Source organism: Chiloscyllium plagiosum, chromosome 7 (assembly GCF_004010195.1).
Source record: "Chiloscyllium plagiosum isolate BGI_BamShark_2017 chromosome 7, ASM401019v2, whole genome shotgun sequence".
Classification (NCBI taxonomy): Eukaryota; Metazoa; Chordata; class Chondrichthyes; order Orectolobiformes; family Hemiscylliidae; genus Chiloscyllium; species Chiloscyllium plagiosum.
In genome coordinates this window covers 64146044-64173831 of record NC_057716.1, presented here as the reverse complement: position 1 = coordinate 64173831, position 27788 = coordinate 64146044, and the positions used below count along the sequence as shown (strand labels likewise).

At 40.9% G+C, this 27788-nt stretch overlaps 1 protein-coding gene across 6 annotated transcripts in view; it reads left to right on the top strand.

Annotated features, from left to right (window-relative positions):
• The window catches only part of csrnp3 (cysteine-serine-rich nuclear protein 3), a 241642-nt gene that overhangs the window by 177762 nt on the left and 36092 nt on the right, over positions 1 to 27788 (top strand). For 4 of the 6 annotated variants that reach the window (XM_043693911.1, XM_043693914.1, XM_043693913.1 and 1 more), the window contains one exon: positions 6351 to 6523. In XM_043693911.1, coding sequence (XP_043549846.1) covers positions 6376 to 6523 — 148 coding nt within the window. In that variant the 5' untranslated portion in view covers positions 6351 to 6375. Of the gene's footprint in view, positions 1 to 1027; positions 1100 to 6350; positions 6524 to 19052; positions 19117 to 27788 lie in introns of those variants that run through there. The other 2 variants (XM_043693912.1, XM_043693917.1) reach the window with 2 other exon arrangements.

Genomic DNA, 27788 nt, shown 5'->3' with positions numbered 1-27788 from the left:
TTCAAAAACTGTACTGCCTAATGTTACTCAATCAGCATTCCCCTTGCCTGTTTTAGTATAAGGGCAAGTAATTTTCTGCTCTCCTGTTGTCAGTGAGGTGCAGCTGGGCTTCAGATTGGTTCAGGTTTTAACGTGGCATCAGCAAACCAATGGATGACTGCTCCACTATCTTTATGCCCATTTTTGGGGATACTTAAAAATCGTATCCTTTGGGTGGAATTTAGGTGATGGGGATGTACTGCCTGTAACTGAAAAGCCATCAAGAGCCCTGCATCATTTATCTTAGGAAGGACACTCAGCATTAAGTTTACTTAACTGGACAGCTAGTTTTCCCTGGGGTCAAGGACCTTAGGTGAGAGTGTCTTTCCTGCTGAGAACCTCTGGCATTATTATGGGCTGGCACCTGTCTATTGCTCAGTAATGCACAAACTGAAGTTCAGAATCACCAATTGACCCAGACTGCCACAGAATTGTTTTTTTCTTACTCATTCATGGGATGTGGGCATTGCTGGCTAGATCAGCATTTATTGCTCATCCCTAATTGCCCAGGGGGTAGTTTGAGAGTTAACCACACTGCTAAGGGTCTGGAGTCTATATAGACCAGACCAGGTAAGGGATAGCAGTTTCCTTCCCTAAAGGACATTATTGAACTAAATGATTTTCTTCCAACAATTGACAATGGATTCATGGCCATCATTAGATTCTTAATTCCAGATTTTTTTTCTGTTGAATTTAAAATCTGATCCCTCGGGTGGCAGGATTCGAAACTGGATTCCCAGAATGTTACCTGGATTACTAGCTCAGTGATAATACCACTAGGTCATCACCACCACCAGTGGTGGTGGTGGAAGAGGTGGTGATGATGGTGGGGGGGGATCATTGGCTGGGAGTCATTGATAAATAGAGTCAGTAGCAAGGCGGGGGGATTGGTGGCTCGATTTCTGCAGGCCTCTTCCACCTCCCGACACCAGGTTCCTCAATTAGCCTGACCTATTGAACATTTCAAGCACTTGTGTTTATATTTCAGATTTCCAGCGGCCACACTATTTTGCTTTTGTTCTCATTATGGCAAAGATGAACAAAGACCTGAAGTTCAAAGGTGAGCTGAAAATGGTTGCCCTTGTCATTTCAGGCTGCACGGGACCATGTCAGAAAGCAGCGAGCACTAGCAAAACCAAGGTCATTGGAAGTCAGGGAGTAAACATTCCATAAGTTGGAATTGTACTCAAACAATCATAGCCATCTTCCTTTGATCTGACACGATTCAGGTGTTCCTCAAAATAGTGTCTTGGCCCTTAGCATCTTTATTTGCTCCATCAATGAGCTTTCCCTCCCAATGTAAGACTTTGTTTTTAGAAGTCTTTGGATGAGTTTACAGGTATGGAGAACCCCTGGAAATTGTGGTGACTTCTAAGTCACCTACTTTCCTGCCCCAACTTCACTGTAATTTAAATTGGCAGACGCTATCCTTGTCCCCAACTGAGGCTTTTGTATATCCTGTTCTGGCCTGTTCTAGACTGGGCTTGCACTGGACTCCAGGTTCAACTTTACTTGAACTAGAAACAGCCCAGTAATAATGCTGAGACTGGTGAGCTAAAACCCATCCAATGACTTCTTCAGAGCAAGATCAACTTGAGTATATGAGAGGTCCATTCATAAGCATGATAACAAGGAAGAAGTTGTTCATAAATCTGGTTCGTGTTTTCAAACTTTTGTGCCTACTGCCCGATGGAAGAGGGTGTTGACATCTGCTAAATTCCAGTGACAGAGTTTGTAAAACCAAAACCCATTCGCATCTACCCATAAAATCTGAAGTGGGGATTTTTGCCAATGACTGACTCACATTGTTCATGATTTCTCAGGTACTGAAGTAGTTGTTTCAGCATGCACCAATTCTGGACCACATTTCAGGGTGATAATTGGTATGTAATGTTTGCCCCAAACAAATGTCAGGTACCGTAGAATCCCTGGAGTGCAGAAACAGGCCATTTGGCCCATTGAGTCCACTTAGACCCCCCCCCCCCCGCCCATGAGCATCCCACCCAAACCCTACCTGCCCTGTCCTTGTGACCTCACATTTTCCATGGCCAATCCACCCAACCTGCACATCATTGGACTGGGGGGGGGGCAAGCACCCGGATGAAACCCATGCAGACATAGGGAGGACGTACAAACTCCACACAGAGAAGTGCCAGAGGGTGGAATTGAACCTGATCCCTGGCACTCTGAGGCAGCAGTGCTAATTACTAAGCCACCATGCCATATGACCATCTCCTTTGTCATTCAATGAGATTATCATTTATATCTTGGGGGATTATCGTTAACCAGAAACTTAAGTGGAACAACTTCAAAAATACAGTTGCTTAAAAAGTAGTCAGAGCCTAGGAATTCTGTAGCAAGCAATGCACATCCTGATCCCAAAGCCTTTCCATCATCTAGGTGTGTCAGGATGTGTTGAAATAGTCTCCACTTAGAGTGCTGCTGAAGCAATACTTATTACAATTATGATGTTTAAAAGATTATTACATACGGTGTCTATCATTAAGTGAAATTTGACCTGTTCTGAAGTCTGTCTGATAAAAGGTTTAGGCGGTTTGATTGCTGGAGATTAAAGGCCGCCCAAACTGCCTCAACTGGGAATAAGGTGCTAGGTGACAAGCACCCAGAACACCTTAACTAAATTTCTTTTTTTTGTAGTTTCAATTTTCTAATTTAGAAAAAGTACATTCATGGGATGTGGGCATCACTGATTAGGCTAGCCTATTATTGCCTATTCCTAATGGCCCAGCAGGCAGTTAAGAATCAAACATGTTGCTTTGGATCTGGAGTCACATATAGGCCGGACCCGGTAAAAATGGCAGTTTCCTTCCTTAATGGGCCATAGTGAACCCAATTGACAAGGGTTCCATGGTCATTGTTACACTCTTAATTCCATATTGCTGTTGAATTCAAATTCCTTCATCTGTCATGGTGGCGTTGAAACTCTTAGTCTTTTTTTCTCTAGATTAATAGCCTAGTGATTTCTAAGGCCATTGCCTCCCTATATTAATTGTCTATATAAAATGTTTAAGCTGTACTTACAACCTTACCCTAAGTTTAACATCTGGTCACAAGACAAGAGAAGTACTCACCAATTACCTGTTCTCCTTCAGACTTTGATCCTGTTAAAGCAGCTCAATCACTGCCTGTCTGATTCTGGAACCTCTGCTTGCTCACTGTTCCTTTAAACCTCACTGCTGCTCTCCTTGCATCTCACACAGCTTCACTGCTATTCTCTCTGCCTTCACTACTCATTTTAATTTCACTTTCCTAGTCCCACATAACACTGTCACTGGTCTGTCTGCTTCTGAGTCGCCTTAGACCGTGTTGCTCCCTTTAACCTCATTGCCCCCATTCCCAAGTCCTAGACAGATCTATTGTTGATCATTCTGCTTCTGGGCCCCCGAGGCAAAAACATCAGCAGTGGTCACTGGGAGTGGTGATTGACTGTTCTGCAAATCCACTAAAATCAAATAGCATATTTCAAATATCTTCCGGCCTCTTTAGATGTCACCTCTCCATGAGGTCCATGGAACTACATCTGTTGTCCATGACATGCTGGTTGCAGTCATTCTATCTTGCAAATTGGATACACAATTGGCTGGATGGTAGGAGGCAGAGTGGAAGAGTGGAAGGATGCTTGTCAGTTTGGAGGCCTGTGAGTGCCTCAGGGGTCAGTGCTGGGCGTGTTGCTGTTTGTTATCTACATCAATGATTTGGATGAGAATGTACAAGGCATTATTAGTAAGTTTGCAGACAACACTAAAATAGACGGTATCTTGGACAGTGAGGAAGGTTATCAGAAATTGTAGCAGGACCTCGATCAGCTGGGGAAGTGGGCCAAGAAATGGCAGGTCTTGCATTTTGGAAAGTCAAATTAATATAGGAGTTTGGTGAATGGTGTGGCTTTAAGGAGTGTAGTGGAACAGATGGAACCTTGGGATTCAGGTGCACAGTTCTCTGAAAGGGGGGTCACAGGTAGACAGGGCAGTGAAGAAGGCTTCTGACATACTGGCTTTCATCAGTCAGGGCATTGAGTAAGAAATTGAGACGTTATGTTGCAGTTGTACAGGACGTTGGTGAGGCTACAATTGGAGTATTGTGTACAGTTTTGGTCACTTTGCTGTAGGAAGGATGTTATTAAACTAGAAAAATTGAACAAATTTACAAGCATGTTGCCAATAGTCTGATTTTTATAGGCAGAGGTTGGACAAATATGACTTTTTTCTTTAGAGTGTAGGAGACTGAGGGGGCTCTTATAAAAGTGTATAAAATCATAAGAAGCACGATAGGGTGAATGCACTCAGTCATTTTCCCAGTGTTAGGGAATTGAAGATTGAAGGGCAGTTTAAGGTTAGAGAGGAAAGAGGGAACCTGGAAGCACCTTTTTTACATAGAGGGCGGTACACCTGTGGAATGGGCTGCCAGTGGATGTGATTGAGGTGGGTACATTATCAACATTTAAAAGGCATTTGGACAAATACGTGGATAGGAAAGGTTTAAAAGACCAAGTGCAGGAAAATGGGGTTAGTGTTGATGGACACTTTGGTTGGCTTGGACCAGTTTGGGTCAGAAGGCCTGCCTCCATGCTGTAGGCCTCTATGACTCTATCTTAGCTGAGAATAATTTATGAACTGCAATACGTAATAAAAAAAACATAAAATGGTACAGTAAATTATTAAAAAGGTTATAGTGCATCACTCCGATGCAGATATCAACTGCAATACAGACATGATACATTGATTTATTTTCTTTTGTGAAGTAATTTTTTTTTAAGTCTTTTCTTTCAGCTCAAACGGACTGGCAATTAACTGTCAAAACATCTTGTATTTTGCAGCACAGTTATATCTCTTCAGTTCATTTAATGAGACATTGCTTCTTTAGAGCATTATTTACTAACTTTTATTTTAAACATAGCTTTTAGTCCATTGTAAGTAAAAAAAGGTGGTGCAGAAGTCAGGCAGTCGATTGTCACTTTGCTACGACAAGGATGGGTTATAATTACTCCAGTTCGGATTAAGTCGGGTCAAATTTGGATGTCCAGGGTTTATTGTTTTGATTGGCAGCAACAGGATACTGATTGAGAATGATCAGCCATGATCATAATGAATGATGGTGCTGGTTCAAAGGGCAGAATGGCCTACTCCTGCACCTATTGTCTATTGTGTTTATCTCTACATATTGTGAGCTGGTTGTTTATACAGTGGCTGAAATGGAAACCGCAAAGTAATATTCCCAGTGCAGTACAAGTACATCATAAGTTGACCTGAATAACCAAGATATTATAATTTCAACCTATTATTTTAGTACCGTTTTTAGGCAATTCTTTGAATTTCAAGTGTTTCAAAAATTCTACATGTAGATTTGTGTGATTGAAAACTTTCATTCTAAAATCCATAAAGCACTTGAGTCTTAAGTAAAAGTTCAATCAAAATATTTGGTTTCAATAAAAAGTGTTGAACAATTACATCTTATTGTGTGACTTACAAACTCATCAGCTAGCTTAGTTTAAGTCTGGAATACCTTTAGTTAGTTACTAAGCATATGGAAAGTTATTTAAAACCAAATCAGAAACAGAAGACCTACTTAATTGTTAACACAACTTAGTGCCTTTTAAAGTACAACACTTTTAAATGTAGTGTGCAACATAAACCAGCTGCTTGTCTATTTTTTATGTCCAATTATGAACTAATTGTTAATGTCAGAATCAAATTTTTTTTTAATGATTCAGTACAAATCATGTGTTTACAATCCAACTACAGACCTTTTTGCATTTGTATGTGCTTCTGTAAACCCATTAACGAATGAGCAGGATGTTCCTAGGAATAAACTGAAAAAAGAGGAAGGGAATAAATATTTCTCCTTGGAGCACCAAATGTCATCTTGTAGAAAAATTGCTTTCTATACCAATTATTTTCAAGAGGTTTAACTTTCTACACAGGGAATCTAAAACAGTAGAGCGGAGTTCATATACACATATTGCTGACTTCTGCATTTAATCTGTAGTTCCTGCTAATTATGGAATCTAAAACCAGAATAAAGAGCTAAGGCCAGTGCTACATGTGTCAAAATTTGCATGAATGAACTCTAACTCCAATTACGTTTCTAAAAAAAAATGATGACAGAGGAACAGATCTATAATTTTGAAGACAATTTAAATAACATGTTCTGTAATTGAAAGATGTATGGGTCACTTCAGCTTTAAAGTTTTATCATTCCTCATGTTACACTTTTTAATCATCTGAGCTCACTCCTTTTCTTTGATTTCCTTAATTGAAATAAAGAAACATTATTCAACTTTTTTTTCGCAGCTGCTGTTAATAATTTGAGAACACCATGAGTGGCATTTTGAAGAGGAAGTTTGAAGATGTTGAAGGAGCCTCACCATGTTCATCTGTCAGGGAGTCAGATGATGAGATCTCTGAAAGTGAAAGTGCAGAAAGTGGTGACAGTGTGAACCCATCCACTTCCAGCCATTTTACTCGTAAGTCTGTTTTTTTTTAAATTTACTGTGTTACGATAAAAATGTAAATTGTTACATTTGTTAAGTGCTGTATTTTCAGGGACTGCTGCTGCCATTTAATATATGGTCTATATTGCAATTGTGGCCATAGGAACCAGCTGGATACCTTGGGCACACTGTCACTAATTCTTTTCATAGAACATAGAACTCTACAATGCAGTACAGGCCCTTTGGTCCTCGATGTTGCGCCAACCTATGATATTAATCTGACGCCCATCTCACTACACCGTTCCATTTCTATCCACATGTATTTCCAATGCCCGTTTAAATGCCCTTAACATTGGCAGTTCCACACCCCTACTACTCTCTAAGTAAAGAAACTACCCCTAATATCTGTCCTAAATCTGTCACCCCTCAATTTAAAGCTATGTGCCCTCGTGTAGCCTTCATCATTCGAGGAAAAGGCTCTCACTGTCCACCCTCCCTAACCCTCTGATTATCTTATACGTCTCGATTAAGTCACCTCTCAACCTTCTTCTCTCCAATGAAAATAGCCTCACTTCCCTCAGCCTTTCCTCGTAATACCTTTCTTCCATACCAGGCAACATTCTAGTAAATCTGGAACAAGTGGAGAGTGTCAAGCTCCTGGGAATGGTCGTCCCCAACAAGCTTTCTTGGACTCTTCATGTGGATGCACTGGTTACAAAGGCCCAACAACATCTCTTCTTCCTCAGGCAGCTGAGGAAATTTAACATGACAGCGAATACCCTTGCCAACTTGTGTAGGTGCACCATCGAGAGCATTCTGTCTGGATGTATCACTACCTGGTATGGTAACTGTACCGTTCAAGATCGGAGACGGTCACAGAGAGTGGAGAACTTGGCCTGGACAATCACAAAGGTCAACCTCCCATCTATAGAATCCATCTACGAGGCCTGCTGTCAAGGAAAGGCCACCAGCATTCTTAAAGATCCATCCCACCCTGGCAATGTTTTTCTATAACCTCTACCATCGGGGAGAAGGTACAGAAGCCTGAACACACACACACCAGCCGGTTTCGAAACAGTTTCTATTCTACTGTTGTTCGAACACAGAATGGACTCACAAGCCCTTAACATTTACCTGTACCTGTGATTTTGTTTTTGCTGTTGTTTACCTATTATTTACTTAACTATGCTACTTAATTCTGTGATCTGCCTGTATTGCTCACAAGACAAAGCTTTTCACTGTGTCTCAGTCAACATGACAATAAATTCAATTCAATTCAATTCCCCTGAACCCTTTCCACAGCTTCCACATCCTTCCTATAATGCGGTGACCAGAACCGCACACAATACTCCAGGTGCAGCCTTACCAGAGTCTTGTACAGCTGAAGCATGACCTCATGGCTCTGAAACTCAATCCCCCTACCAATAAACGGCAAAACTCCGTATGCCTTCTTAACGACCCTATTAACCTGGCTGGCAACTTTCAGGGATTTATGCATCTGGACACAGATCTTTCTGTTCATGTACACTGCCAAGGATTTTACCATTAGCCCAGTACTCTGTATTCCTTTGATACTTATCTATATTACTCATGGTATTTGGGGAAGGATGTCTACATGAAAATTCAGCAGAAAATAGGCTTGGTCTTGATGAATAGAATTAATGTGATAATTAATAGCTAGTTACATTTCATCTGAAATGCATGAGATTTCTCTATAAAACCCCAAGCTATCCTTCAGAGTAAGTAGACGTTCCGACTAGCGACTAAAATATTCTGGTACACATGACAAATGAAATACTTGTTAGCCCCTCCCAGGAACAGTCCTTTATGTCCTAATGGACAGAGCTTGTTAGATGAAGTTGTTGGCCCTTTCAGGTACTAATTGTATTATGGAACACTTGCTTCTAAGCTTCTTTTTTCTGATTACTAAATTTCTTAGAAAATTGCTTGTACTAGGTAAAGTAGCACCATCTCTCTCCAAGTCTCTGACTCTCTAGTTGCTGACTTCACTGGGTTAGAAATCAGCTACTTGACAGTCATTCAGAGACAGATTATTGCTATACTGGAAACATGATATCCTGATTAACTTTTGCAAACAATTTTCTGTGGCATTGATTCTTTTTCACTTGGGTAATCTTTAGTTTTCTCAAGATATGACAGAGAAGTTTGTTGTGATCAAAAATAGATAATATTTTCCTTTTTTTAAATTTAGTGAGGTATACTCCCATGTTATCCTTCCACTCTGACACTTATTCTTATGGATAACCTCAACCTTTTGTCAGGTTCCATCATAGACAGTAAGCTGATTGTGCTGTTTTAGTACTTTGTCTTCTGATCATCTGAATCGGTAGTATCAAGAGTCCGCTGCTTATACCGGATAGTTGTGATGTCCAAAATGTTCATTGACCAGAATTTAAAATGCACCAGAAAGCCAATTGAATAATTCCTTCAATCTTGTAGTATCATGAGATCTCAACCAGGAAGAGTAGTTTGACACTAAATTAATTAATCTTGGGTGGTGTATCTTTTCTGTTGGATTCAGCAAACATGTTTCTGAGATCTGTAAGGATTTCCTCATTTTGAGAAAAGTTGTATTGATGATGGCATTTGCTTCTGAGTTAGTTTTCATTCTTCAACATAATGTAGAATTTTAAGAGTGAGGTTTTTTTTTGCTTTCAAGTCAAAAATATTGCTTTTGTCTTGGTGATGAACACCTACTCCAATTGTATTGATCTCTGAATTTTAAGTCTACACTATGCATTCCTTTAATTTTAAGTAGTGTTCTGCCTGCACTATGCAGTTCTCTGTCAGCAGCGTTTGAAGTTTCATTCTCTTCAAACATGTTTTATTTTCAGGTAATTCAGTAGTGTTTCCCTATTGTCAAGTTTGAAATGAGTTGGTTGTCAGACCTGGTTCAAGTGAGTCTTAGAATCATAGAATCCCAACAGTGTGACCAAGCAGGCCATTCGGCTCATCAAGTCCTCGCCAACCCTCCAAAGAGCATCGTACTTTGACCTAGCGCCTTTGCCCTGTCTTTGTAATCCTGCGTTTCCTTTGGCTAATTCACTTAGCCTACACATTCCTGGATACTATAGGCGAGTTGGCATGGCTGGTCCACCAAACCTACATATCTTTGCCCTGTATGGATAGTTCTTCTTTAGTTCTTCTTTAATGCTAGACTGCCAATCGCATTATAGCAAATTCACGTTAACAAAACGCATATTATAGCAGAATGACCTGTAGGAGGAAGCCCATGCAGACACTGGGAGAATGTGCAAACTCCACACAGGCAGTCGCTCAAGGGTGGAATCAAACCTGGGTCCCTGGTGTTGTGAAGCAGCAGTGTTAATCACTGATAGCCCCCTGCTATCCCTCGCCAAGCCCCCTGCTATCCCTAGTCAAAGTTTAGTTGCTTCTTCTAAAGGTGGCATAACATCATATAAAGATTTTTTTCCAATAAATGTTTCCTGTTATTCTGGGTTTTCTTATGAAAATGCTTGCTATGACTTATTTTTAGCTTTTTATGCAAGGAAATTCTGTGATTCAACTGTTTAAAACTTGCGTACAAATACTTGCTTTTTATTTACAGAAGTTGCATTGGGATGTTAAAGCTGAATGTTATTTCTCCTTGTGCTTTCTTTCAACTCCACACATGGATGTGAGTTCTAGCATCAAAGTATTTTAACATGTTTTGATTTGGAATATCATGAGATGCCTCCATGTTTTGTGCTTCAGAATGTTGGCAAAGTCAGATGATCATTTTGTGTTAGGTTGGCTTTCTGTTATCCTCATTCTCTAGTGCTATTTTGGATATTTAACTTCTACCAATATTTGGATAGCACTTCCCAGCGTAAGATCCTCCTTTGATTGCAAAATCTCTGAAAGAAATGAATCAGTATTTCCAAAGACAATTCTGTCTTGAATTAGTTCTGGTTGTAAATTACCATAATCCCACAATGCTTGTAAGGTATAAAGACCATTAATAAAGTTGTCTCATAGAAGCTGTATTCTTATTAAATCCTGCTTGCTTCATTATATGATTGGTACTTAATAACAAGTAATTGTTAGATATTCTTAGGATATTGACAAAAATATTCAATTCATTCTAAACATGATCTGCTACTAAAACTACAGAATAAAGAAAGCCACCTGAAAGCTTGTGTTTTCAAAATTTTTATTAAATTTCTATTAATTAAAATTGGAGACTGTGTTTCAGAATTATCATTCTATTTGTTCAGAAAAAGTCATTTTTAAACATTTAAAGATTATTGAAGTGTTTTAAAATTGAGAAAGAACTGCTTTCTTTCCTCCCATAATGGAGGAATTTGCCCTTTTTCCTTTTCATCTTAGCTGTTTCATGACTTTTTCAACAAAGGATAGCTTGACTCCTCTAAGCTGCTTCAATACAATTGCACTATTTTAAATTGAAACAAAATTAAGTTGGGCTCTTATCACATCTTTTAAGAATATTTTTGAATGCACATTCGATTTCTTTTTCAAAACACTGATCTTTAATGACCTGTTCAATTTTTTTTCAGACTAATTAGTTGATGCATACTACCATTTTGGTGGGGTTTTTTGTAAAAGGTGCCCTTTTTAAAAGTATTTTCTGGAGCAGTTTCTGATAATTTTAATCGTTTATAACAATCCTTGTTTATCAAATATAGCAATTTAAGCTGCCTTTTAGCTTCTCTTAAATATAAAAATCTTCATTCTTCCCTGAAGGGATTTACTTACTTTGTGTGCCTGATAAGTACCTGAAGTTTATGATCCACAATTTTTCCCTTGTAGCTTTAGTGAGACTCTTTGTGATCTTCAGAAGCATTTTCAGTTTTTATTTTTCATTATTTCTCACTGATTTGAGCTCTGAAATGCAGACTTAGTTGTGTTATTGCTCTGCAGCCATCTTTAACTGTTGATTGTCTGCGTTCACGGAAGCTGACAGGCCCTATGTACTTCTAAGCTGCTGGATACTGAATTGTTGAATGCAGTTTTCTAACTGGATTTTTTCCCTTTTCTTCCTCGAATGACTGAGACTTCTGCAGAATTGAATATTTCTTCAGGCCAGCTTGTTTTACAGAATGCATATGCTCTTAGTTATGCGATAATTTCCGAGAGCAGTTTTGCAAGCTTGCTGTATGTTATGGCTGTGTCCACCAGAACAATCTGGAACATCTTGCATAGATTCATAAGACCATAGATAAAAGAGTAGAATTACGCTGCTTGGCACATCGCATCTGCTCTGCCGTGTGATTGTGGCTGAGTTTCTCATCCCCATTTACCTGCCTTTTCCTTGGAAGACTTGTTCCCCTTTCTAATTAACAACGTATCTATTTCTGTCTTAAAGACATTCAGTGACACAGCCGCCACAGCCTTCTGTTGCAATGAATCACGGCAACCAATCCTCCTCCTCCATATTAGTCTAAGTTACTGATACCAATTGGAGATGAATGTTCACATGAAGCCTTTGGAAGAAGATAGGCTCAGCCTTGAAAAATAGCACAAAATCTGATGTACATGAGACTCGTTTTTTCAAGCTGTCATTAAAAGTAAGGACACAGTACTCCTAACTACTAAAGCATTCTGTTGCACAATTTAGAGACAGCTGAACAACGAGGATGCAGGTTAACTCCTCCCACAAACAGTCTTGATGGGTGGAGCTTACTTAATGATGTTAATTAACTGTTTCAGGTACTAAATGCCTTATGAAAATTTAACAGTTGCCCATTAGCACGACAGTTGCAAAGGATCAGTGTGAGTAACTGACTGGCCTCACCCTCAGTCTCTGCCTGAATTCTGTCAGGAAAATGTTGGTAATTCAGGGCCAGTGAGTCTATCACTTGCACAAGGTATTCACTGATTATGTGTATCCCAGGATGTTGCGGTGCCCCTAACAGAAGTACTTGTACCTACGATAAACATGGGTGACGTACTGGAGAAAAGGTTTTGGTGGTTAATGTTGTACCATTGTTTGAAAAATGTAGTAAGGAGAAGCCTGGAAATTATAGACCCATGAGGCTGACATTGGTGATCGGTAAATTATACAGTCAGGAGATGTACAGCATAGAAACGGACCCTTTGGTCCAATTTGTCCATGCCGACCAGATATCCTAACCTAATCTACTAACATTTGCCAGCCTTGGCCCATATCCCTCTAAATCTTTCCTATTCATATACTCATCCAAACACTTTTTAAAAGTTGTAATTGTGTCAGCTTCCACCACTTCCTCTGGTAGCCCATTCCATACAATCTCCACCCTCTGCATGAAAAAGTTGTCCCTGAGGTCCCTTTTTAATCTTTTCCCTCTCACCTTAAATCTATGCCCTCTAGCTCTGGACTCCCCCACCCCAGGAAAAAAAACTTGTATATTTACCCTATCCATGCCCCTCATGATTTTATAAACCTCTATAAGGTCACTCCTTAGCCTCTGAAGCTCCAGGGAAAAAAGCCCCAGTCTATTCAGCCTCTCCCTATAGTTCAAATCTCCCAATCCTGGCAACATCCTTGTAAATCTTTTCTGAACCCTTTCAAGTTTCACAACATCCTTCCGATAGGAAGGACACCAGAATATCACGCAATATTGCAAAAGTGGCTGACCAAAGTCCTATACAGCCTCAACATTCCCTCCCAACTCAAATACTCAATACTCTGACCAATAAAGGAAAGCATATCAAACGCCGCCTTCACTATCCTATCTACCTGTTACTCTGCTGTCAAGGTACTATGAATGTGCACTTCAAGGTCTCTTTGTTCAGCAACACTCCCTGGGACTTTACCATTAAGTGTATAAGTTCTGCTAAGATTTGCTTTTCCAAAATGTGGCATCTCACATTTATCTAAATTATACTCCATCTGCCACTGCTCAGTCCATTGGCCCATCTGATCAAGATCTTGTCGTAATCTGAGGTAACCTCCTATGTTCACATCCTAGTCATTTATATGAATGATGAAAAGTAGAGGACCCAGCACTGATCCTTGTGGTACTCCATTGGTCACACTGGATTTTTTTCTCCATCCTCCACCTTGGATTATCCAGAATCCATTTTTTCTGGGAGACAGGATTTGAAGAGGAGAGGATTTATTAGGGATAGTCAGCATGATTTCATGTGAGGAAAATGATGTCTCAAACTTGATTGAGTTTTTTTGGGGAAGTAACCTCAGTGGGAAAAGTAAATCTCCATCTTCTACCTTTCGAGCCAGTTCTGTATCTAGATGGCTAGTTCTTCCTGTCTTCCATGAGATCTAACCTTGCTAATCAATCTCCCAGTGGGAACCTTGTCAAACGCCTTACTGAAGTCCATATGGATCACATCCACCACTCTTCCCTCATCAATCCTCTTTGTTACTTCTTCAAGAAACTCAATCAAGTTTGAGAGACATAATTTCCCACACACGAAGATATACTGACTATCCCTAATAAATCTTTACCTTTTCAAATGCAGGTAAATCCTGTCCCTCAGGATTCCCTCCAACAACTTGCCCACCACCAGTCTATAGTTCCCTGGCTTTTCCTTACCACCTTTCTTAAATAATGGTACCACGTTTGCCAACCTCCAGTCTTCTGACACCTCACCTGTGACTATCAATGATACAAATATCTCAGCATCGGGCCCAGCAATCACTTCCCTCACTTCCCTCGCTTCCCATAGAGTTCTAGTGTACACCTGACCAGTCTCCTATCACAATCGATCGCATTAGAGCCAGTCTCGATACCAGAAACTTGGCTGTTCGTGCTACATTCCCCTGAGAGTTCATCACCCCCTACACTTCTGAAAACAGCACACTTGGTTGAAATGGGGATAGCCACAGAAGACTCCTTCATTACCTGCCTACCTCTCCCACCTTTTCCTGGAGTGAATCCATCTATCTGACTGTATTTGGAGCTTTTCTTCCTTACTGTAACTGCCACCCATCACACCCCCTTGCTCTTGTAAATTCCTCATTGCCTCTAACTATCACTTCAACTGATGCATTTGATCTAATCGGATTCGTAACTAAAGACATTTCCTGCAGACATAATCCTCAGTAACATGTAAACTCTCCCTAAACTCCCACATCTGACAAGATGAGTATGTCGCTCTACTGAAGGCCATTTTTGCTCCTTCACAATCTACAGACCCAGAAAGTAGTACCATCCTTGTGCTTTTTTTGAAAAATAAACTGCTCCAGGCTATCTTAATACTTATGGCTTATATTTTAAAAATTTAATCAAGAGACAGATATCAATAAAACATTTAATCAAGAAAGAACCCACTCTACTCACTATTGAAGATTTACAGCAAGCTACACTTAAAAACTATTCACTTATCTGTTTCTGTACTGTGATCTCTTCCACACAGGTTCCTCCAAGATCAGTTGTGAATTTCACAGTTTAAGTTTTCCTAGATACACTCCGATGTCCAACAACACATGAATTCAAACACCAAGGCAGTAACTGTGCAGAATCACTGCAGTGCCAGGTAGCAGAGTGGGGATCCCTCCCTCCCTCCCTCCCTCCCTCTCCCTCCCTCCCTCTCCCTCCCTCCCTCTCCCCCTTTCTCCTTCTCTCCTTCCATTTCTCTTTCTCTCTCTGAAGAAATCATCTCCAACACCTAAAATACCTCAAAAAAAGGTGCAGTTCTTACAGCTAGATTTTTTTCGACATCCTCCATCTGTGATTACCCAAAATCCTTTTTGTCTGGAAGACAGGATTTACCTGCATTTGAAGAGGACAGAATTGATTAGGGATAGTCAGCATGATTTCAGGTGAGGAAAATTGTGTGTCTCAAACTTGATGGAGTTTTATTTTGGGGAAGTAACCAAAAAGATTAATGAAGGCAGAATAATAGATATTGTATATCGACAATGGACTTTCAATAAGTCTTTGACAAGGTTCTGCATGGTAGACTAATTAGTAAGGTTAGATCACATGGGAATGGGATGACCTTGCCAATCTGATATAAAATTGGCTTGATACAAGGAGACAGAAGGTGGTGGAGGGTTGTTTTTCGGACTGGAGACTTGTGGCCAGCAGTGTTCCACAGGAATTGGTACCGGGTCCACTTTTGTTTGTCTTTTATATAAATGATTTGGATGAGAATATCGGAGGCATGGTCAGTAAGTTTGCAGATGACACCAAAATTGGTGGTATATGGACAATAAAGAAAGTTATCTCAAATAGAGATCTTGCTCAATTGGATCAATAGGCTGGGGATGGGAGATGGAGTTTAATTTGAATAAATGAGAGGTATTGCATTTTGATAATCCAAACAATTTCAGGACTTAAACAGTTAATGCGAAGGCCCTGAGTAGGGGTTCAGTACATAATGCTTTAAATTTGTGTCACAAGTGGACAAGGTGGTTAAGAAGGCATTTAGCACGCTTGGTTCCATTGCTCAGACCTTTGAGTGGAGCAGTTGGGACATCATATTGAGGCTGTATTGGATGTTGGTGAGACCTCGGGAAAGGCTGGAACCTTTTTCATGGAGCTTAGGAGGTTGAGGTTTATAAAATCGTGAGGGACATAGATAAGGAGAAGGAAAAGGGTCTTCTCCCTAGGATGGGAGAGTTCAAAACTAGGGGGCATATTTTTAACATGAGAGGACATTCAAAAAAGGATATAAGGGGCAATTTCTTTCACATAGAGAGTGGTTTGTGTGTGGAATGAACTGCCAGAGAAAGTGATGGATGCAGGTAGAGTTGCAACATTTAAAAGTCGTTTGGATAAGTTCATGAATAGGAAAGGTCTGAAGGAATATGGGCCAAGCACAGGCAGGTGGGTTTAGTTTAGTTTGGGAACATTGTCGATGTTGACTGGTTGAACTGAAGAGTCTGTTTCCATGCTGTACAATTTCATGACTGTATGGTATCATAGCCTCAGTACTGCTGGTGGGAGGCTTATTTTGGGATTCATATGATGTTCATAGACAATGAAATTTGGGTATTCTGCACCTTGGCAACCACCAGGGCAGTATGCTGTAGTTAGTTTTCTGGCACAGTTTTGGGTATTGAGACTGAAACATCTTAAGGAGTTAGCTTTTCAAAAGAGCTGACATATGCAATTGGGCTAAATTGTCTCTTCCGATGCCATATGTTGTACGGTTCTACATTGTAGATTCTAGCATAGAACTCATCAAAGCAAGTTAAAATAATCTTCCATAAATGATGGTATAGGAAGTAAACCTCCTACATCATGGATGGAGCTATATACTATACATGCGATCAGTCAATAATATATTCAGATGTAAGGTTATTTTAACTTGCAGCAATAGTGTCAAATGGTGTGGTAAGGGAGAATAGTCTGGAAACATGATTAACCAATCCAATTTATACTACTTACCCATGGACTCTGGAAAGACCTTTTCCTTTCCTTTCTGCTTAATTAGCCACTTAATTAATTATATGGGTGAAATTATTTTGAATTTTTGTGATCTTCCAAGTCACGTGGTGATGCTTGCCATGCCCTACGTACCAATGGATCATAGGGTGTGAATCACATAAGTTCCTCAGTTCTATGATAGTTGGTATTGTAGTATCCTGATGATAATATTGAACTTGCAGTGAAGGCATTGCAGGTTCTTATTCTGTCATGGCAAGTTATGAAATAAAATTTTATTTGTGGATTGGAACCAGGAAAATGTCCATGAAGTTACTAGTTTACTACCATCCTGTAGGAAAGCAAATGTGTCACCGTACTGGTCTGACCTACATATGCCTCAAATATTGAGGTTGATTCCTAATCGCCTCAAATAATATAGCAAATAAACCATTTCTTAAATAAATATTGCTCATTATATTGTCCAGCATCACTTTCAGGGCTGTGACTAGGTCAATGTTATCCACAGGGGGGGAAAAAAAAGAACTGTTCTTGGTAGGAATCAGAAACCAAATCAGAAATTGCTGGGAAAATGCAGCGAGAAATTCAGTAACCTCTGGACCCAAAATATTATCAATGTTATCCACATCCTGATTCACTTTAGATCACCAAATGTGGGCCAAGTTATGTAAGACATTCAGTACACTTTCATTTCTTCTACACTGTAACGTGTGGCAACTAGAGAGTTAAAAGTTCAGGACCTTCTACACAAAGTCTGGTACCTTTTGTGAACAGAGCAAGCAATGGCATGACTCCACAACCAATTGGGAGAAAGTGAGGACTGCAGGTGCTGGAGATCAGAGCTGAAAATGTGTTGCTGGAAAAGCACAGCAGGTCAGGCAGCATCCAAGGAGCAGGAGAATAGGCGTTTCGGGCATGAGCCCTTCTTCAGGAATGAGGAAAGTGTGCCAAGCCGGCTAAGATAAAAGGTAGGGAGGAGGGACTTGGGGGAGGGATGTTGGAAATGCGATAGGTGGAAGGAGGTTAAGGTGAGGCTGATAGGCCGGAGTGGGGGTGGGGGCGGGGAGGTCAGGAAGAAGATTGCAGGTTAGGAAGGTGGTGCTGAGTTGGAGGGTTGGGACTGAGACAAGGTGAGGGGAGGGGAAATGAGGAAACTGGAGAAATCTGAGTTTATCCCTTATGGTTGGAGGTTTCCTAGGAGGAAGATGAGGCGCTCTTCCTCCAGCTGTCGTGTTGCTATGGTCTGGCGATGGAGGAGTCCAAGGACCCACATGTCCTTGGTGGGGTGGGAGGGGGAGTTGAAGTGTTGAGCCACGGAGTGGTTGGGTTGGTTGGTCCGGGTGTCCCAGAGGTATTCTCTGAAACGTTCCGCAAGTAGGCAGCCTGTATCGGAGGTGCTATATTGGGGAGACAGGCCGCCTACTTGCGGAACGTTTCAGAGAACACCTCTGGGACACCCGGACCAACCAACCCAACCACCCTCACCTTAACCTCCTTCCACCTATCGCATTTCCAACGCCCATCCCCCAAGTCCCTCCTCCCTACCTTTTATCTTAGCCTGCTTGGCACACTTTCCTCATTCCTGAAGAAGGGCTCCTGCTCCTTGGATGCTGCCTGACCTGCTGCGCTTTTCCAGCAACACATTTTCAGTTCCACAACCAATTAGTAAACATTTCAGACCTATTGTGGTATATAAAATTTAAACCAGAAAATGTAAATTAGAACATGTTATTTAATTGAGTGCTGTAAAGACTGTTTCTTGTTTTCTGTATTTTTGATTGTGGACTAAAATGGAAAAGGTCTGTTTTTAAAATAAAAGATTGTGGAAGGAATTGCTGCACTTCATGTAACTACTCATTATGAGCTGTATTTGTATTATTGCTTTGCAAGCAGTTGGTTCAAGTGAGATAAGATGACATTTTACTAGGGGTGTGTATGCAAAGATTCGGCTGAGGACAAATAGCCGATTGGTTTGTGCAAACGTGGCCAGTTGTGGACACCAGAAGTCATCAGCCCGATGACAAGTGTTGGCTCCCAGACAGGTGAACAACTTGGGGAGAAGCCTCTGTACTGCTGGAAATACAGGTTCTGAGTTTCTGTCTGACTGCAGTGGAGCCCAAAGAAAGCCAATTATTTTAACTGACCAGTTGCTGTTAGCTGCTGACTTAAACCAGTAACAAAAAAATTCTAATTAGTATACCATTCACCTTGTGTCTCCTGCAAAGATGTGAAAGAATCTAGAGAAAAGCGATAGAAGAACAGAAGGTCTTGAGAAGTAAAAAAAATCATCATATGGAAGCCTGCAGACTGGTATTATTGAATTTTGTTTCTCAGATATTTATTTTCCCCCTTCCAACAATACCATTTTATTTTTGTTTGCTGTGGCTGTATCTTATCCACTTAAAAGAGGATTAGAATTTCAATTAGTAGAGCTGTGCGTTGGTAGTTCATAGTTATGTTTACGTATGGTCAGAACTTATCTATTTGTAATAAACAGTAGCTCATGTTAAGTACAGGAACCTGGTCAGTGTTTTCTGTTAATGTGATTTCATCAGACAGGTAATTTGGAGATTTGGTATGCTCTTATTAAATCATTATCTTTTGTGATGACCCTGGAAACAGGGAGCTTGAGACTCAACGCACTTTCCCCAAGTGGGTTATACTAAGACCAAATCTGCTATTGGAAACAAATGACAGCAAGGGAAAGAAAGAGGATTAAGAGATTGAGAGGAGACAGAGAGACAATATTTTTTCAAAGCCTTTAAGTTTCCAACAATAATTGAAATCAAACGAACGAGTCTGAGTAGTAAATTATGTTTGCTGCAAAGTTGCTGTGTGGTAGTAATACTTCTGTGTTATTAAAACTTGAATAGACAAGTTCTAACCTTTTCTAGAAAGTAAATACTGCAAAGTCATGCCCTTCCATGCATGTAAATGCCAAAGGCCTCAAGGTACAAGTGAATAAAGTGGATGGATTTAGGAGGAATCTGCATAAATAAATGAGGGAGAAATGGCTGGAAGTTTATGGTGAGAGGGTTGGATGAAGAAAGGTGGGAGCATGCTCATCTGGAACATAAACACTGCCAGTATCTGCTGATGGGACCAAATGGCCTGTTTCTGTCCAGTATACTCCATGTAATTATAACATACAGAAAAGTAGGGCATTGCGAGCACAACTTCCTGATTTCTTTGGGGGTGGTGTGTAGGCATCTGAAGCTGCTATCTGATTTATTCCATAAAAATAACATAAGGAAATAATGGAGTTTGTAAGAAAAGCCCAGCAATAATCATGTGGAGGCGTACAGACTGGAGAAGTCAGATGGACCAAGGTAGTCTAGATGAGTTTATAAAATGTTTTTGAGATTGATATTAGAACAGCGTGCTCTGGAACCAACCAGAGAGCTGACCTGGTTCTGTGTGCAGAATTAATAAATGGTCTAATGCTGAAGGCACTTCTAAGCAGAAGTAACTATAATATGATTGAATTTTATGTTGGGTTTGAGGGAGAGATAAGTAGTTGCAAGACTTTCTTAAACTTAAAAAAGACCTATTATGAGGCATGAAAGCAGAGTTGGCTAAAGTAAGGCAAATTATGTTAAAAAATGGGTTAATGGAGATGCAGTGGCACCTGCGATGAAGTTAGGGTTAAGGTGATATTTCAGGAACAGATGAGGATAGACACAGAATAGATACATTCCATCAGGCAAGAAAAATTCCAAGCGACAGACCCACCTTCTGCAGTTACCAAGTTAACTTAAAGGTTAAGGATAGTGTGAAACATGAAGAGAAAACATGTAATCTTGCAGAAACAGGAGCCCAGTCAGAAGATTGGACAGAATGTTGATAGCAAGGACTGATTTTTAAAAATTAATAAGGAGGGAAGTAATAGAATCTGGGTGAAAGGTTGTCAGGGAAAGCCGAAATATAAATTGGAGGTTAAATAAAATCAGCCTTGATCTTATTAAATGGAGGAGCAATTTCAAGCAGCAAAATGAGCCGCCTCTGCACCATATTGTAACCACAAAAGGGCTGTTGTGACACAATGGTAATGTGCCTGTCTCTGTCACAGGAGGCCCGGGTTCAGGTTGTACCTGCTGCAGAGTGTCATAACATCCCTGAACTGTTTGGTTTAAAAAAGACACAAAAAAATCTGTGCCATCACAATCACTCCCAACGCATGCCGGTATTTCTGATGGCATGGAATTTCTCCTCTTTCCTGCTGCTGCTGCTGTGTCTGACCCAGGAGCTATTGCTGTGAAAGGCACTGTTCTAAATTATTGTATAGAAATGATTGAAAAATCAAGTGAATTAAATAGTGAAAACAACACATTTGTAGATTTAAAGATGCAAGTAGAAGTTGAAGAGCATTGTGAGACCTGTCTGTCTCATCTGATGGTCATTGTTATTACATTGCTAATTCTCAGTCATTTGCAGAGTGACACAGTTTCTACTTATGAATTAATTGCACAGGACTACTCACAGTTGAGCTCAAGTTGCCAAAAGGACTGGTGCACTGGAAAAGAAGAAATCACCCTACTGTACTTGCTCCACTATGGTGGCTATTCTTATATAAAAGATGAGATAAAGTTGTCTTCTACATCAAAACAATACTCATCTAGGCTGCAAGTGTTTGATATTGATTTTAGAACCAGTAAGTGTTTTTTCAAAAAGTTCTAGTTTCCTCAGCCCTAACATCCCTCACTTGCTGGAAATGTGAACACAATTACAATTGTGGTGACAAATAGCCATTTGATAGCTGTAAGAAATTTCAAGATTAAAGGTTGAGATACAATTTTGATTTAATAATGGACTTCTCATAACATGCATTATTTATATCTATTTTCTCGCAGTGTTTTTAAACTAGGTCAAGGTAATTACCACATACAATAACTTGCTGAAGAAAGAAGAGTCATACTGGACTTGAAATGTAAACTCTGCTTCTTCCACAGATGCTGCCAGACCTGCTGAGTTTCTGCAGCATTCTGTGTTTGTTACCAATTTGACTAGTGTCTCTATCAACCCTACATCCACAGACAGGGATACAGATTTTGAAGAAGCAAATGATCTTCTAAAAATTGGATTGTCAGGCCTTTGAGGTATTATCTATCATGTGCATGAGATATATTTATGTCTGTGACAAAGGGCTAATTCACTCAATCTTTGAAAAAAATAATTACATGCCTCATTAGTAGTGCCTTCGACAAAATATTTTTGTGCGAAGCAAGTGTTTACATCCTTCTGTATGTGACCATGAAATTACATTAATATTTCTTGCAAATACAATATTCTTCATAATTTTAAATTGTTAAATGAAGGTATGTGATGACGATGGTTCAATGATAGTCTAATGTTTTCCAAATTATGAAATGGGAAAGTATATAATCAACATCCTACACTCCCTTTTACAACCTAGAGCTGATATTCTGATCTCCTAACACATTTCATTTTGCTAAAGAATACCTTTTGAACTATTTCTACTCGTCTTTTCTTCCAGTAATTTTGTCAATTTCTTACAGTTCCTTTACAGAAAGATGGGTAGTTCAGTCCATTAAATCTGCTCTGCTATTCAATTAGATCATTGCCAACCTCTCTGCCACTCTTCAGTTTAATCCATATCCCTTGATATTTTTGGTATCTAAAAATCAATTGATTTCAGTCTTGAACATGCTTAAAAATTGAGCTTCAACACATGATATAACAGGCTACAAGCGATTGAGTAGAATCGCTGGCAACAATGTATATCACCCCAGTGAGCTCAATGCATTCTATCCTCCTTTTGGTGAACAGAAGATCAGTAAAAATTATGTCACCAGTGCGACAGGCTCAGGTGCACCTATACCCACAGTCACTCTGCAGACATCAGATCAGCCATCCTGAGGGTGAACTCATAGAAAGCAACTGGCCTGGATGGTGTCCCTGCACTGCAATCATTATCCCTCGAACATTTGGATAGCAGGGACATCTACTTCAGACTCCTCTTATTCAGCTTAGCTCCATCTTCAACACCATGTTTCCAGTTAAACTCATCTCCAATCTCCAATACCTAAGATTCTGCTTCCTATGTTGCAACTAGGTACTTGACTTCCTGAACAACAGACCAAAGTTAGTAAGGGTAGCAACAACATCTCCAAAACAACAGCCCTCAATATTGGTGTCCCTCAAGACTGCATACTCAGCACCTTACTATACTCCTTATACACTCATGACTGTGTGGCCAAATTCTGCTCGAACTCCATTTACAAGTTTGCTGATGACATCACTGTAGTAGGTCAGATCTTAAACAACAATGAGCTAGTACAGGAAAGAGATGGCTTAGTGGAATGGTATAAAGACAACAATTGCTCCCTCAATGTCAGATAAATGAAAGAGGTGGTCATCGACTTCAGGAGTGGAATGGAGGACACACCCCTGTCTGTATCAATGGTGCTGAGATGGAGATGGTCAAGAGTTTCAAGTGTTATGAAATTGTTGAAATATACTGTACTTTTAAGGGAGCTGATATTTCTGGCTGGTGCAGAGTGTGCTGAAAGATTTAAAAATGTAACACCTCGTTGACACAAGTAGCAGGAGCTGCGTTACCATGGTAAAAAACAAATTCAAATTCAGCCAATCAGTTTAAATTATGCCCCAATGCTAAAATCCAATCAAATTTGAATTTCCAACCAATGAAATGATCCGATGTTTTGGGGTATAAAATCAGACATTTTGAACATTTAGAAGGAAAACAACAAAGTGCTGCCAAACACCAACATATCAGCGAGCAGAATAGCTCTCTGAAAGGTACCTGTCCATCAGAAATTTGTGTAGCAGAACACCAAAGCCAAATAGAGAATTCAACAGAGAAAGTTTGACATCAGAAGATGACAGCTGTTTGAAAATGATTTGCTGTAAATTTAAGAGGGAAATTATTGGACCAGTATTGTAGAGTGGAAGGTAGAAATAGGTTTAAGAGAAAGGTGTTATAAATAGCTGTTGTTTAATGTCCTGTTTTGGACTTGGAAACAAAATTAACAATTTTTTTTAAAAATAGTGGTATTTGGGATAGTTCTTTGCCATTGGAAAATTAACAGATTAAAACGTGATATGAGGCGATAGTTTAAATGAGCAGAAGGGTTTACCTATGTCGTAACACAAGTACCTAGGAGTAAAGATCACCATCAATCCTGGTCCACTCATGTCACTGCTATGGTTAAGGAAGCACACCAGTGTCTCTCCTTCCGCAGAATGTTAAGGAAATTTGGCATCTTCATATTGACTCATGCAAAATTTTATAAATGCACTGTAGAAAGCAGCTAAATTGGATGCATCGCAGTTTGGTATGGCAACTACTCTGCCCAAGACCGCAAGAAATTACAGAGTCGTGAATGCAGCCCAGTCCATCATGCAAGCTAGCCTTCCATCTATTGACTCTGTCTGCACTTCCTGCTGCCTCAGAAAAGCATTCAACTTAATCGAAGACCCTCTCACACCGGTTATACTCTCTTCCACCTTCTTCTGTCAGGCAGAGAATACAAACATTAGAAAATTACAAACAGACTCAAGAACAGCTTCTTTCTTGCTACTATCATACTTTTGAAGAGACCTCTCATATATTAAAATTGATCTTTCTCTGCATCTTGTCTGTAGCTGTAGCACAACATTCTGTTCTCTTATCTTGATGTACTTACATGAGGTATGCTTTGTCTGGTTAGCATGTGGGTGGCACAGTGGCTCAGTGGTTAGCACTGCTGCCTCACAGCACCAGGGTCCTGGGTTCGATTCCCACCTGTCTGTGTGGAGTTTGCACATTCTCCCTGTGTCTGCGTGGGTTTCCTCCGGATGCTCCGGTTTCCTCCCACAATCCAAAGATGTGCAGGTCAGGTGAATTGGTCACGCTAAATTGCGCACAGTGTTAGGTGTGTTAGTCAGGGGTAAATATAGGGTAGGGGAATGGGTTTGGGTGGGTTTCTCTTCGGAGGGGCGGTGTGGATTTGTTGGGCCGAAGGGCCTGTAGGGAATCTAATCTAAAACAGCACTTTTCACTATACCTTAGTATATGTGACAATAATCAAATCAAATCAGTAGTCCTATAGGGTAGAGAATTTCAAAGATTTATAAGCCTTTGAAGAAATTCCATCTCATCTTAGTTTTAAATGACCCATCTCATTTCCATTCCAGTTATTTAATTTCTGCAACTACCTTTGCTTTAGTCTTTTCTGGCTTAATTTTCCACCCTTCTACCTGTTTACCCTGACCCCTTTGCCAAGGTCTGGTCCTTGTACCACCATTCTGCATGCGTAAGTGAGGATTGCAGATGCTGGAGATTAGAGTTGAGATTGTGGTACCGGAAAAGCACAGCTGGTTAGGCAGCATCCGAAGAGCAGAATCGTTTTGGGCAAAAGCCCTTCATCAAGAATGAGGCTTAGAGGCTTGGGGGTAGAGAGATAAATGGGGAGGGATGTGGGGAGGTAGCTAAGAGTGCAATGGTTGGATGAAGGTGGAAGTAAAGGTGATAGGTCAGAGGGGAGGGTGGAGCGGATAGGTGGGAAGGAAGATGGACAGGTCGTGAGGATGGTGCTAACCTGGAAAATTGGAACTGGGATAAGATGAGGGGAGGGGAAATGAGGAAACTGGTGAAATCCACATTGATGCCATGGGGTTGAAGGGTCCTGAGGCAGAAGAGGAGGCTTTCGTCCTCTAGTTGGCCGGTGGTAAGGGAGTGACAATGGGGGAGGCCCAGGACCTGCATGTCCTTGGCAGAGTGGGAGGGGTAGTTGAAGTGTTTGGGCGTGGGGCAGTGGGGTCGGTTGGTGCAGGTGTCCCAGAGATGTTCTTTTGACACCCCATTTACCTCCTTATCCAATTCCTATTGGGGACTGAGTGCAATTCTCGGAGTGGCCACCACTGTGATGTTGCTGCAATCAGAGAGCTGTCAGCAGCTAATTGGCCAGCAGCTATCCAAGGCGGGATCTCCACTCCATTGTTATGACTAAGGTGGGGTTGGGGTGGGAGAGAGCAGGAATGAGGGGTGGACTGGGGATACAGGAGAAGAGGGTGTGGGAGTAGGGATTGGGGGGACCAGTTCAATTATTTCATGGGTCACAATGCTAATTAAATATTTCTTTTACCAAATTCCTGACATGGCCAATTGTCTGCTTTCTATCTATTAAAAAAGACTTCCTTGTGCATGCACTTTGTAGAGTCACTGAGATATACAGCACAGAAACAGATCCTTCTCTCCAACTTGCCCATGCTGACTCGACATTCTGTATACACCTGGTCCCATTTGCCAGTATTTAGCCCATATCCCCCTCAACCGTTCCCATTCATATACCTTTAAATGTTATATCTCCAGCTTCTCTGGCAGCTCATTCCATACACGACCACCATCTGCATGGAAACATTGCTCCTTGGATTCCTTTTATATGTTTCCCCTCTCACGTTAAACCTATGCCCTCTAGTTTTGGACTCACCCATCCTGGGGCAAAGACCTTGTCTATTTACCCTATCTATGCCTCTGATGGTTTTATAAACATCTATAAAGTCACCCCTCAGCCTCTGATGTTCCAGGGTAAATATCCCCAACCTATTTAGCCTCTCCTGATAACTCAAACCCTCCAAAGCTGGCAACATCCTTAAATCTTTGAATCCTTCTATGCTTCACAGCATCCTTCCTATAGCAGGGAGACCAGATTTGCACACAATATTCCAAAAATAGCCGAACCAATGTCCTGTATAGCCTCAGCATGACCTCCCAACTCCTGTACTCAATGCACTGATCAATAAAGGCAAGCATATTAATTATATAATCTGAGTGGGTGTTCAGATAAGTCGGGTATGGATGCTAAGGCAGTTGCTTGCTTCTCCTGCAGTATGTGGCAGGTGGGAGACATGGCACACATCTCCGCTGGCTACATCTGCGGGAAGTGCACCCAACTCCAGCTCCTTGAAAACCGTGTTAGGGAATTGGAGCTGGATGAACTATGGATCATTCGGGAGGCTGAGGGGGTAATTGAGAGGAGTTACCGGGAATTGGTCACTCCTAAGGCTGAGGACAAGGATAGATGGGTTACAGTTAGAGGGAAGAAAGGGGACAGACAGATAGTGCAGAGATCCCCTGTGGACATTCCCCTCAGCAATAAGTATACCGTTTTGGATACTGCTGGGGGGATGACATACCAGAGGAAAGCCATAGCAGTCAGTTCTCTGGCACTGAGCCTGACACTGTGGCAAAGAAGGGAAAAGTACTCTTGGTAGAGGACTCAATAGTTAGGGGAATCGATAGGAGATTTTGTGGTCAGGATCAGGATTCCCGGAAAGTATGTTGCCTCCCTGGTGCCAGGGTCCGGGACGTCTCCGATCGGGTGTATAAGGTTCTAAAAGGGGAGGGCGAACAGCCAGAAATCGTGTTACATGTTGGCACTAATGATATAGCCAGGAAAAGAATCGAAGAGATAAAAAGTGATTTCAGGGAGTTAGGATGGAAGGTGCAAAGTAGTGTTCTCTAGTTTACTACCGGTGCCATGAGATAGCGAGGCGAGGAACAGAGGGCGGGCGCAGCTTAACACGTGGCTGCGCAGCTGGTGTAGGAGGGAGGGCTTCAGATATGTGGATAATTGGGATGCCTTCTGGGGAAGGTGGGACTTGTACAAGAAGGACAGCTTGCATCTGAACTGGAAGGAGACCAATGTCCTGGGTGGAAGGTTTGCTCGAGTAGTTCGAGAGGGTTTAAACTAGTATGGCAGGGGGGTGGGAACCTGAGCTGTATACCGGAGGTGAGAATTGATGCAGATGAGGCAATAGCAAGAGGAAGACCAGCTAGTGGGAAGGATTTTCCTGGGAAGGAACCAAGGGATCAGTTAAAGTGTGTTTGCTATAACGCAAGGAGTATCAGGAATAAAAGTGATGAACTTAGAGCATGGATCAGTACCTGGTGCTATGATGTTGTGGCCATAACAGAGACATGGGTTTCTCAGGGGCAGGAATGGTTGCTGGATGTTCCA